Source organism: Protomyctophum parallelum (genome assembly GCF_964188405.1).
Source record: "Protomyctophum parallelum genome assembly, chromosome: 21".
Classification (NCBI taxonomy): domain Eukaryota; kingdom Metazoa; phylum Chordata; class Actinopteri; order Myctophiformes; family Myctophidae; genus Protomyctophum; species Protomyctophum parallelum.
This window is the reverse complement of record NC_139713.1, coordinates 29,877,630-29,891,404: the sequence shown is the minus strand read 5'-3', so window position 1 is coordinate 29,891,404 and position 13,775 is coordinate 29,877,630. Positions and strand designations below refer to the sequence as shown.

General features: G+C 40.1%; 1 protein-coding gene across 4 annotated transcripts; it reads left to right on the top strand.

Annotated features, from left to right (window-relative positions):
* The first annotated feature begins 64 nt into the window (after positions 1-64).
* traf2b (Tnf receptor-associated factor 2b) lies at positions 65-13,465 on the top strand. 4 transcript variants are annotated; one of them, XM_083794281.1, is made up of 11 exons: positions 65-131; positions 3,614-3,818; positions 6,653-6,731; positions 6,961-7,059; positions 8,241-8,402; positions 8,562-8,636; positions 8,963-9,037; positions 9,646-9,864; positions 10,334-10,637; positions 10,848-10,996; positions 11,360-13,465. In XM_083794281.1, the coding sequence occupies exons 2-11, from the start codon at positions 3,643-3,645 to the stop codon at positions 11,576-11,578; spliced, it is 1,557 nt and encodes a 518-aa protein (XP_083650407.1). In that variant the 5' UTR covers positions 65-131; positions 3,614-3,642; the 3' UTR covers positions 11,579-13,465. The 4 variants fall into 4 exon arrangements, with proteins under 4 accessions (XP_083650407.1, XP_083650406.1, XP_083650409.1 ...); XM_083794280.1 differs by having other exon boundaries at positions 99-217; XM_083794283.1 differs by lacking the exon at positions 65-131 and adding an exon at positions 643-660.
* Positions 13,466-13,775: the final 310 nt, after the last annotated feature.

Below are 13,775 nucleotides of genomic sequence, written 5' to 3'. Positions count from 1 at the left end.
CGCGTATGTGTGTGTGTGCGCGCGCGCGTGTGTGCCTGTGTGTGTAAATTACCGGATACACACAGTAGGCGGGCACTCGGTTTGGTTTCTCCTCCGAAACAGTCCGGAGTGGAGTTGTGTTTCTGGAGAGGGTGAGTTCAGTTGTTCTGGTTCCGTAGCTAGCTGCTTGTGTTTGGGTCGAGCTCATGGTCCATCCAGTTGCAGTCAAGAGGTCAAGGTTAGAACATAGAACTTAGAAGGCATGCTTTACAATTTTCAAATCATTAACACTTTTTTATTGTTAGTACTAGTGATGTGGCTACAGTCTACTACAGAGACACTGGGACAGTGGTAAATAAGCAGATACGGTTTTTTTGTTGGGTTTTTGAAAGAATTTGACATTTGCATTTCAGCGGAGCTCTGAATCTGTCTCGAGAGATTCGGTTTGGAGAAAGCCCCAAAGAGGGGGTGAAGCAAAAATGAAAACACGTCGTTGTAGTTGTTGTTACAGTCATTCACTTCCTGTGCTGTGACGTGCGTGTTACTCAGTCCCCGCAAGCACACCTTCGCGCACAGCCGCGTCAGAAGAACCTGACGCCTGTCTAAAAAGCCGGGGTTGACGTCGGGCGTCAGGTTCTTCTGACGCGGCTGTGCGCGAAGATGTGCCTGAGCCCATAGACTGTACGTAACGTGTTACTACCTATGGTTACTACTTGTACTTGCATGGTAAATAGTCCGTACTTGTGTTGGGTGGTGACACTGGTGGTGTGTTATTATAGTGTATGATCACATACTTCATGTCGTGGGAAGCTTGGTAAGTAGCTTATGTTGGACTTGAGTATTGTTAGTCAGTCTTTAGAAACGTTAAACATAGATATACGGGAATATACTTACTGTCAATGTTAACTTAAAGAGGAGGCTAATGCACTTTGCTTTATGGAGAAAGCAAGGGCAGACAGACAGGTTCATGTTTTCTGTTTCTACGGCTGTGCTCAAGCTACAGACAATACCAAAAGTTAAGTATCCAGGGCTATAGTTATAAATGGTTGGTTATACATCCTTTCATTGATTACTTTTGTAGTTATCTTCTTTTGCTTTAGTTATATTCATTTATTTTCTACTAACTCTTTAGTTGTGATCCAGTCTAGTTCCCTAACTTCCCTACATGGACCTGCAGTTCTGTTCTGGACTTGTCATTGCTTGTCATTCTTCTGGATTCCTGCCATGTCCATTCATATACTGTAATATGCTTGAACCTCCTGTTTTGGCCACGTTGTAGGCAGCACAGGAAAGTAAATTCATGTTGCCCTCAGCATAGGTTTCTACTGGATACCATTACCATACCCTGCTGCTGCAACCATTTATTTGTTTGCTCTGGTTTTCTAATGGTAACCCTATTAGGGTTACTATGTATGGCCGTTTTTCTTGCACTGCACTCAATTTATATAGTCACATGTTCAGTGAGACCTTGCTCACAGTAACTCTTTGTTTCAGTATTTCTTGACTTGCATAACTAGTGTATGTCATAAGACTTACCATGTGGTGTTATGTTTTACACCAGTCCCACTTAATCTTGTGTCATAATTAAGTTGTTATCTTCAAAATAGATTATCTAAAAAAGTTAAGTAAATACATTTCTTGTAGTTTTCACAAAGCAAATAAACACATCTGGTATATAGCTATGTGGTGTTAGCCACTCTCTAGACTAGAGACTTCTGTTAGTTAGTTGACAGATTGTCCACACATTTTTCAAAGGTTAATTCTCAGTACTACTATACGTCAAACTGTATGTTTTTCAGTAATCAGTAATAGTAGGGATGCACGATATATTGGAGAAGGAGAGAATGTCCGCACACTGTTGAGTAGCTCCCACTGGAATTTTTATTTAATGATGACAACGTTTCGATACCTGACGAAGACCCACAAGGGGTCGAAACGTTGTCATCATTAAATAGAAATTCCAGTGGGAGCTACTCAACAGAGTGCGGACATTCTCTCCTTCTCCTGTACGTATCCTTTTGTTCAGCACCTGAATCTTTTTTATTTTTAGAGATACGTTTAGCGTACTTTCCTTTGGATGCACGATATATTGGTCATCATATTGGTATTGAAAATTCAGGGCGACCACATAGCCAGGTGTTCTAAATAACTACTGTCTGCCTCTGGCAACTGAATTTCCCGTGCTGGTAGTATAGGGCGCGTTCGGAAATACCGCACTGGAGCGCACTCACCTTACACCTATTAGTTTGCATTGCACAGTACGCTCAGAACGTGCCCAAGGTATCAATATAGATCAATAAAGGTCTATCTATAGTATCTATATTTGAAAAACCACAGTTTTGTATATTGCAGTTCATTTGGAAACTGAGCTTACTCAATAAAATAATAGTGTTTTTTCTTTTTAGTATAGGTACGGTGGTTAACCCTTTTGGTGGAGACTGTTATTGCAATATCCCTATATCCATATCGGTTGATATGACCGATGAAAATGTAATATTGAAACTTTGCATCCCTAGTATGCAAAGGATTACTATAGAAGATATACTTGGTAAGGCTCAGAGTGCCCAGTGCCCTCTTCCCAAACTACTTTGTGCTTGCCTCAGCATTGTTTGGAGCTAACGTTGGGAATCAGGCCATTGAGCTGTCGTTGAGCATCTGTTGCCAACGATCACCTGTAGTTTCAGTGTTGTGTCCCACAATGTTGTTCGTTGTCCGCTATTAGCGGTTCGATCAACCAACTGAGTATATTGAATCGGCGGCAGAGATCTCCCAACAAAATAGGCCACACAGACGCAATATTGACATGACAGTTGCGTGAAATTTATACATTTTTTATTTGGGGCAGAGGTTCAGCTCTGGTATCCAGGGAGTGTATGTGCAGAGTTTGGCTGCGATCAAGCCACCGGTGACAGACGGACACACGGACGTGTGCAAAACGTCCGTGCAAAACATACTCTCCCCATGCCTTCGTCTGACAATACAACTTCAAGCTTTCTTGTGTTCCACTATCCACTATTGTATGCACATGTTTTTTTTTAAATCTTGGACATGCAAATATGTCAATAAAGAAGTCAATCAATCAGCAGTAGTTGCAGTACAAAGTCTTGGTAAGACAGCTTGGTGTGTCAGGGCCTTACACTTAACCTACCTGCAGTGGGCAGCCCACAGTCCTATGCAAAGTCTTGTCTATCAACATGAAGCACTTGCCATCTGTTTTGTAGAAAGGATGTCTAAACACCTGTGTAACTCACTTCCAATGTATGCAGAGAAGGCATAATGTAGAATCGGCTTCAGGTCTTAATGGGATAATCATCGATTCCAGGCTAGTATATTCTCTCTAATGCCACTCCCTGCCAAATTTTCCAATTGCACACAAGAGATCGGTGAACCAATTGGATCCACGGGTTGGTTTTGCTGGCACCCGGCTCTCTAGACAAGAAATCACACAGGCTGGGGCAGGCTAAATAAATACAGAAATTGCGATAACATGATTAAATGATCGAATGTGAAACAGAGGTTCAAATTCAAGCATAAGGTCTGTTATATTAAAAACACTGGTTTTGAGCCTTGTAGCTATCAAGATTCAAAATATGACACAATGCTTTAACATCTGATGTTTAATATGTGTTCACAGGACACAGCATCAGAGATTGATGGAGAGGAATGGCCCGTATCTCCTTAGATTGCACCGACTCCCTGCCAGGGATACCTCTCAGTGTGCTGTCGGTGCCTATGGAGAATAAATACAAATGTCAGCAGTGTCTCCAGGTCCTGAGAAAGCCTGTCCAGGCACGCTGTGGCCATCGCTTCTGTGTTCACTGCTTCAAACAGTTGACCAGGTACCCTGAAGTTTCTTACACCATCTCATGCACAGCAAACCATGGCCCCTTTTAAATGCTAAACTTTTGTAGGTATTAGTAACTAGTATCTACTGGGCATGTTCATACCCACCCAAAGCTTAGCATCCTCCTGCATCCTACTAGTGGCTTGTTTATGGTGATTGTTGTTAGTTGTTTACCTGCTTAACTCCACGAGCATACACTATGCTCTTCCTTTTGCTGATGTCTGAGGGATGTAGTCATTGGGCAGAAACCTTGCCGTTACTCTTCAGGAAATGGTGTGTTCGAATGGATCCATACTTTTCCTTGGTTGAATATTATATTTCTAAAACCCACAGACAGATTTAACCACTTTCACACTCAAAAATAGCAGAACTACAACCTCACAGATGGAGATTGCCTTTTTTCACTTCTTTTGAATGAGACTGTAGGGAATTCATTTACGAAAAAATTTAATATAAAGTTGAAATATTGGAGTTACAAGCCAAGGTCTCTGCCCGACAGCAAAGAATTGTGGCAGCCAAGTTATCAATAAACCAATGAAGCATCAGTCTTGGAGCATATTGCCACAGTCCGTAACTAAAACAGTTACACCCATGCTGATTCATTCTAAAGACATTTCCCATCTTAACTTACCGGTAATCATTTGTGTAATCACTGATGTATGGCAGTGGTGTAGAGTAGACTCTGTAACCAAGTACATTTTAAAATGTTGAGGTATTTGTACTTTACTTGAGTATTTCCAATTTGCAATACTTTTACTTACTCCACTCCATCTCAGATCCAAATATTGTACCTTTACTCCACTACATTATTTCAACTTTTGTTACTTTGTAGATTTTGATTATTATTACAAAACATACAATTAACCACATCAGCCCTATATATATTTCAGCCATTTGAAAGTAGCTGATCTACCATCCATAAAACGTCCCTGCCTGCCCTTTTGTTTTCAACAACAAAACCCCTGTCCTCCATCTCGAATATGTTTGTGGTTAAACAATCTCTGAGAATCTGGTATCAAATAAGGAAAGCATATACACTACCTGAAATATCTGCTTATACGCCTATACATTATAATCATGCTTTCCCCCCTTCATTGGATAAGAATAGCTTCACACTCAGAATAATGGCATCAACCCTTTATCTGACCTCTCTATCGATAATACTTTTGCCTCTTTTACACAACTTCGTGAGTTTTACACCCTCCCAACTTCACACTTCTTCCGATACCTCCAGGGTAGAGACTATACGCGCAGAAATATAACCCCATTTTGAATCTACTCTACCTCCCTCACATGATTTCCACGCAATTAGGAATCAACACCCCGATCCTAAGAGTCTTGTTTCACAAATGGTAGACTTTTTCACATCATGAAATCTCCCTCTACTTACTTACTTACTTTCTTACTGCCCTTTAGGCCGGCTGGCATGTAGGGCAGCAACAAAGGATCTCCACTTCAGTCTGTCCTGGGCCAGCGTCTTTATAGATCCCCAGGTGTGATGCAGGGTCTTCAACTCTCCCTACACTGTCCTACGCCAGGTGTTCTTGGGTCGGCCTCTTTTGCGTTTGCCCTCTGGTGTCCAGTGAAGTGCAGTTTTGGTGATGTTGCCTTGTTCTCTACGTATTACATGCCAAATCCATTTCTACTGCCTTCTCATAAGGATGGTATCCATGTTTTCTTGTTTATACAGATCAAGAAGGTGTTGGTTGGAGATGGTTTTGGGCCAGAATATTCGCTGGATTTTCCTTAAGCTTTTGGTGTGGAAGGTTGACAGTTTGTGTAGATCATTTTCTTTCGTTCTCCAACATTCAGAACCGTATAGCAGGGTAGACAGGACACAGCTCTGGTACAGTCTAAGTTTGGTGTTGGTGCTGTACTGGGCCGACTTCCAGACGTTGTTAAGCCTCTGTAAGGTGTTTCTGGCCTTGCTGATCCTGCTTGTGATGTCGCTACCTGCGCCTCCATCATGACTTACTATGCTGCCTAAGTAGGTGAAATGTTCTGTTGTGGGTAGGTTTATTCCTTCTATGTGTGGGGTTTGGGATGTTGAGCACCATCTGTTCTGTCTTCTTCTGGTTGATCTTCAGACCTATTTGCTTTGCAAAAGTGTTCAGACGACTTGTTTTCTCTTGCAACTGTTGGTGTGTGTGGGAGAACAGAGCCAAGTCATCTGCAAAGTCGAGATCTTCCAATTGTGAGATGCCTCTTGGTATGTCTTCGGTGGTTCTTCTCATAACCCAGTCTATGACCAGATTGAAGAGTAGTGCAGACATAACGCAACCTTGCCTCATTCTTGTTTTGACTGCGAAACTGTGTTGACTATTTCCAATTTGGCATGTGAAGTTGTTATAGAAGCTTTTGATGAGAAGGACAAGTTGGTTTGGTATCCCGTATGCACGTAGTATTCTCCACAAGCTGTCTCTGTGAATACTATCGAAAGCCTTCTCAAAATCCACAAAGTTGATATACAGTTGCCTCTGCCACTCGGTACACTGCTCTATGATGTTACGTAGGGTGATATATGGTCAATACATCCCCTACCTTTTCGGAACCCTGCTTGTTCCTCTAAGTTTTGTCGATTGCATCCGATAGTCTTTGTACAATAATAATCCAGGCCAAAAATGTGTCACTACAGAAATAGAAATAGGTGTTTCTGTCGTCCTTTTAAATTGAACGCAGTGTATTAGTGTATGAAAATAGCAGATCTACAAGCTCAGCGTCACGTCACACACGTGTTGTGAGCTTGCTTGTAGATCTACAATTTTCTCAATTTTGTGTTATAGTTGATTACATTGATTAGTTAACTTAAACTGTTGCACCCTTTGTTAGCTCTGGCCCAAAGCCATGTGAAGCATGTCGCCAGGAGGAGATATATGAGGAGCCTATCTCTATTCTAAACAGCAATGAGGTAAGTTCTGAACTTAGTGTTCTGAGTCATATTCAAACACACACTCACACACACACACAGATGCACACAATTGTGAAGGGCTCTATTGTAATTGTAGGAAAATTCAGGGGAAACCCACTTCGTCTGACAAGCCAGTAGCATTACCTCACCACAACAATACGACCCGTGTGCTTGTTCAGTGATATAAATGTGTTGTCATGATGTACTCTTTGTTCTCCTTCTCCCGTAGGCTTTCTCAGACAACGCTGCAGGCCGAGAAATAGCCAGTCTGCCTGCCAGGTGTCTGAGTGAGGGCTGTGATTGGACAGGCTCAATCAAAGACTATGAGGTACACAGTCTGTTTGCTTCATACCAGTCCAGTTAATGCGTTCCAAACAACATTACATAAAGTATATTTTAAATCATTCTCTTTTATGTGGCGTTCAAGTTAAAGTGGTATGATTTCAAAATCAAATTTCCCTCCATGAAAGTATTTGGGAAATTAGTTAGAATGTGTTGACTGTTCTCAAACAATGAACTAGTACTGCTGAGCCAGAGACGGATACAAAAAGGAAGTGAAACTTGATATGTGGCCTGGAAAGTCCCCAGTATACCCAACCTTCACCATCACCACAGTTAATTTATCAACTCAGTGAACCACAGCAGAAAAGTACCGAGACAGAACTACATCAAAGGAGATTACTAGATTAACTAGATGGCAAATGAAATGTTAGTGTTATAAAATTTGACCAAACGACTATAGTAATAATAATAAGGAAACTCCTAAACGTAGTTCTTGTTGACTTAGCTGCATGGTTCATAGAGGGAAATTCTTCTGACTGTTTGGCAGTTTGAATTAAAACGGGAACAGCCGGTTTGAGGAAGGAATGTGTGAACAAAAATATACATTACAGAAGTGGGCTTTGTACATTTAAGGAAAATTCTATCTGAAAATCTGTTAAATATTCAGGTTCGTTGAACAACTGGGCTTTTGTTCATCAGCATTTCAGAATGGAAACAAAAAGAAGACCTTTAATTCTGCATGTGAATTAACACTGACTGACTCAAAGGTTTGTTGATAAAGGTCAAGTTAAAAACAGTATGCTATTGCCGAAAAGGAATTGCATTCTTGCAAATATGGTGCTGGCTAAGACAAGTGACCTTGCTCAATTTTGTGTTCACATAGTGCTGGTGTTGAGGAGAGGAAGTTTGGCGTGCGTGTGCATGTGCGTGCATGCGTGCACGCGTGCGTGAGAAGAACCCGTTTTTGTAGATGGATTACCAGTCCCTCTTACCAGATTGCTTTAGAGATATTTTACACATCTGTTACGTCTCTCTCTCTCTCACACAGAAACTGACTCAAGAAAATGCAATCAAACATAAAATCTAAAAATAAAACCATTAGTGGAAAAATTGTCCGTTTATGTAAAATACATGGCCAAAGCTATGAGTAGACAAATACATGTATTGATATGATCTTGACATTCTTTGTTTTCATTGTTTTGCTCAATCTGTCTCATATATTTGTAGGCCCAACATGAAGGTCGCTGTGAGTATGAACAAGTGCAGTGTGAGGCATGCAAAAGCTTCATCCTTCGTTCTGAGAAGGAAAAACATAACGAAAGAGAATGTGAAGCAAGAACATTGAACTGCAAGTATTGCAAAGTGTCCTTCAACTTCAAAGAAATCAAGGTAAGAGATAAGGCTTATCAAGAGTAATATAACCAATGTTTATTTTATTGTTTGGTTTTGACTTTATTGTTTTATTTCCTTATTGTTATCTTGCAAAAAGCACTTTGAAAATCAAGTGTATTATTCGTTATTATATACTCCACATGATGTCTGTTTCAGGCCCACGATGAGGTCTGTCAGAAGTTTCCCATGCAATGCAAAGACTGTGGGAAGAAGAAGATCCCAAGGGAAAAGGTCTTGTTTTGTGCTCATAACAGTGACATTTCTCTTAAAGATTCGATACAAAATCAAAAAGTAATTGTTGTGAATCAGATTTTTACCCAAGTCGTGACTCATAAATATTCAAAACTTATATCCAGCCTTTCATGAATAATTATAAGCTGTGCTCTAGTGTTCTAGTAATAGACGTGAAGCTTATTACTAGAACACAGTTCATATCATGATTCCTTTCTGACAAAGAATCCTGCTGTATACTTTCACTTTTGAAGTGATGCAATGCCCTTGGGATGCCCCTACATTAATCGGTGCCCCAACCTTTTCTTTTTCCTTTCCATCTGCAGTTTGGCGATCACCTCAGGTCTTGTGCCAAGTCAAAGAGTGCATGTCCTTTCAGTGAAGTTGGCTGTAAGGCTGTGGTAAGTATGTTTTGTGGTAGTAATATAAGTTGATCTGATTCTTAGATTTCTCTGAAAATGTGTGTGTGTGTGTGTGTGTGTGTGTGGGAGGGGGGGGGGGGGAGTTGAAGAGAATACAATCTCATCATATAAGTAATTTAAGTTGATGAATATGTCAAAGTATTTCTTGAGTCAGTTTTCCTTGTGGGTGTTTTTGTATAAGCCAGCCTACTTTCCACACAAGTCTTAGAAATCCCCTCATCTATTTTCAGTAATGACACAGTACTGTATGAAGCTGACTATTTAAGCATGCTTATGTCCCATGGCTAAATTGTATTGTATAGGGTTTAACTTTAGTCATATTGTGACAAGACAGGCATTTGACAACATTGAAAACACCCATGGGTGTGGCCAACAGGTTCTTTATGGTGTAGGTTATGTTCAAAATAAATGATTACCCCTCCCATGAGAAAAGGACACTCCCTAGTGTTAAAACAGGGTAAATGGTCAAAATGAACAAAGTCATGTAGACAAGGAAGCTTCTGTGGTCTTTAAATTTCTGACTGATGGTTAAATTAAGTCATTTTGCATTCATTCTTTCACATGTCTTCCATCTTCCATGGCCTCAGATTGAGAACGGTAAACACGGAGACCATGAGCAGAGCAGCACCATGGAGCACTTGCGGCTGCTGCTGCCCATGGTCTTGTCTGTGGCTGGAATGCGTGCAGAGGCCTCAGGCTCTGGGGAATGGCAGGAGGACTCTGGGCTGGGCCTCTACAGGGCTCCTGAGGAAGGAGTCTCAGTGGGGTCCTCAGCCTCCGTACAGTCACTGGACTTGGAAAAGAAGGTATGTTTCTCGTTGAAATTGAAGGCCTTTGATGAACATGATAGTAGTATATTGTCACTGTCGGGTGGAAACCTTGTTTGTCCAAAAAAACGTCTCTTTTCAGGAAATGGATAAAAGCTCTTGTATTAATTTTCATTGCTTACATATTTATAAACCCCAGAGACAGACTTAACCACTTTCCAATTGGTGTCTCCGTCCCGTTGGGCAGGCAAATATTTTCAAAACGGTTTTGCTAAATTTTCACGACACTTACAGTATGTTGGTACACAATTCCATTTATGTAAGGGAAACAAATGTTCAAAGTTTCTGCCCGGCAGCGACAATATGATATGTTTTTTACTTTTTGTTTGATGCTGCAAGGAGCTGGCTACCTCAGCGTTGATAGTTACTTTATATTGGACAGTGATAACACAGATCTCAGTACATAGGAACAGCCCTAAATGGATTGTGCTATGCTGTGTCATGACAGGTGAGCGCGTTGGAGAACATAGTTTGTGTATTGAACCGGGAGGTTGAGCGGAGTTCAGTAACATTGGAGGCCTTTGCACATCAACACCGCTTAGACCAGGAGAAGATTGAGAATCTCGGCAATAAGGTGCGGCAGCTGGAGAGGACATTGACCATGAGGGACCTGCAGCTGGCTGAGACCAATGATCTACTGCGAGAACTCCAGTCCTGTACCTATGATGGGGTCTTTGTTTGGAAAATCACAGACTTCTCTCGCCGTAGACAGGATGCTGTGGCTGGAAGATCACCTGCCATGTTCTCACCAGGTAACATGAACACAAGTCTGTCATATAACCAGTGGTTCGTTTCTCATTTCTCATTCAAACTACAAGTTTGTGTTTTTGAATGGTAAACTGTGATGGGAATGCTTGATTTGCATGTGCTTCCCCAATCCTAATGGCTTGTTTTTCTCTTCATAATTTGGCATGTAGCTTTTAGCATTATGTTGTTTTTTATCTTATTGTTCTCATTTCCAGCCTTCTATTCCAGTAAATATGGCTACAAAATGTGTCTGAGACTCTATTTGAATGGAGACGGAACAGGTCGAGGAACACACCTCTCACTCTTTTTCGTGGTGATGAGGGGCACGTGTGATGCTCTTCTCAAGTGGCCATTCAGTCAGAAGGTAGGCATTATGAATCCTCAGATTCATTAGTCTTGCTTCCCTTTGACTCCATTCAATGAACCACCAAAACTGATTAGTGATCAGCTGCATGAAGTATCTTAGATGAAATAATTATATAAAAAAATTAATCATGCGAGTCTCGGGAACCACATAGGAATGGCATGGCTGCAGAGTGGATCTCAAACATCATGTGGCCAGCCTGTGGCGTTAGTCATCTATGATAAAACTATATTTCAAAACATATAAAATATGTGAATGTGAATTGTGGAGTTACTTCAAGTCCTAAGCAGAAAAAGTAAGTAGGTGTTGTGCAATTGTCCTTGTTCATATCAAAGCTTTCACTTTGTTGTCGTTTGTCTCCAGGTAACTCTGATGCTCCTTGATCAGAACAACAGGGAGCACATCATAGATGCCTTTCGCCCTGATGTGAGCTCCACCTCCTTCCAGCAGCCAATCAGTGAGATGAACATTGCCAGCGGCTGTCCATTGTTCTGTCCACTGCCTAAATTGGCTGGCAAGAGCTCCTATCTCAGAGATGATACAATTTTCATTAAGGCCATCGTAGACCTTACAGGCTTATAGTGTGTATACTTGTGGAAGGAATTACACAAATAAGTACTATATTATATATGTTATATGTATTATTTATATTATATATATTATATATTAGTAATAATATAGTAACGACTATTATCAAACAACAAGAACTTGAATGTTCCGGGTTTGATCCTAGCTCCACTAGACATATTGAAGGCGCTAAATTCAGACTATTCTATAAAGTATAACATCTATATCTATATATTCTATTAATGTATATCTGCATAATGATACTTTAATGTATACACAGTTACACACTATATGGCATATCATTAAATGTCACAATTAGACAATTTATTCCTAAGTAATTGAGTCAGTATGCCTTACAGAGTGACTTCGCAATTCTTTGGTTTAACATTTTGGGACATAACTATGAAATAGTCTACAGATATATAACACATACTCTATCATTCTATGAACATGTGTGCAAAATCCCCTTTAGCACCAAAAGGGGGCATTGACTTAAGTACAACATTTTTTAAATGTCTTAAAAAAGAAAAGAAAATCCTGTAAAAAAAAAAAAAACAATGGGGACGCCAGGTTGAAAGTTGTTACACATAATTGGGTTGAGACTTGGCCATTCTAAAATAAAACATTCATTATATTCCAGATATAGTGAGGAGGCGCGTCTGAAGTCTGTCCTGGACAGGTTAAAAACAAACGACTTCTGTGTAGGAAAGAAGACACTGGAGCATCACAGACACTTCAAGCCCTTTTTATTTCACAGGGTGCAGGTAATTCTCACTATGACCTGATGAAGATGTGACCAATACATCGAAACGTCATTTTTGCCTGCCCTGCACCCTGTGAATTAAAAAGGGCTTGAACTGTCTGTGATGTTCTTGTGTCTTCCTTCCTATTCATCAGTTATGCCTCTGAGACGCACCAGACTATAGCCTACCTCAGGCTTGAGGTGCGGTGGAACTCCCTTTTTCTAAACAACTGGTGTGCATAAGTCGTTTTACATTAAACAGTTAGTGGACAGATTAGTCTAGACTAGAATACAATGTATAGAAATTTACGCTGCACTTGCAGATTTAACCGAACAGCAAAAATAGCAGATCTACAAGCTCGTGATCTGCGAAAAAAAATTGTGTGACACTGTAGTGTGAAGAAGTAGGGCATTCATTTACGGGAAGAACGTGAAAAGTTAAAATATGGAGATTAGAGGTTTCTGCCTGACAACAGTGATGCGTTATAAGTCACACAAGGCTATGTTTTATTTATTTTCAGGTACTAGTTGAGGATTAGTTATGTGCTAACATTTTAATGTGTGTGTGTGTGTGTGGGGGGGGGGGGGGGGGGGGTGTATACATATATCAAAACTTTTTAAATCAAATATATGTCTAATATACTAACTAAATAATATATTATTACCTATTATAAATAAGACATTAATTCACACATTATTGCTATAAAACAATTATCAATGGTGATTCAAGTGGTTATATGTAGATGGAATGTATTTGTCATTTATCGCTTATCTACCTACAGTATGTGACATGTTATCGTAATGACATATTGTTGCCTGTGCTGTGAAAACGTATTTTCCTTTTTCCGATTCCCACTAATAATGCATAATTTCGACAAAGAGCAAGAATGACAGTAAGAGTGACTTACTTTATTTAATGAGCAAAAGTATTTAACACATTTACCCTGCATGAAAAAGTAATAGCCACCTTACATTAAGTAACTGTTTTTACCAACTTTGGCTGAAACCACATGCTTCCTGTAGTTCATATTCAGTCTTTCACATACAAAATTAATAAAATCTGAATTTCACATACAAAATTAATAAAATCAGAAAAGAGCAAATACAGCATACCTCTGTAACTGATCTAATCTGTTAATTTACAAAGCTTTTATAACTAAATAAATTGAATATAAATGCTTGTTGGTGCCAACATTATTGTGCAAACATTTCTGCATAAGCACTCACTCAGGGTGGAAAATGATTGTTAAATGGTCTGTGTTTTTGTTAACGGCATGTAGCCTATGTTTAGGGCCATGTCTCTTGTATAATTTAACCTGAATTTATAAAGTGGAGGACAGAGTGGCTGGCAGGAGAATGAGGAGATTGGCTGTCATGGACAATGGCACATTTCAGCCAGCAGAGGTCACTATGTCACTGCTTATTGCCTATTAGCTCAATGCTACTGTGAACATTACTATGGGAAATGGC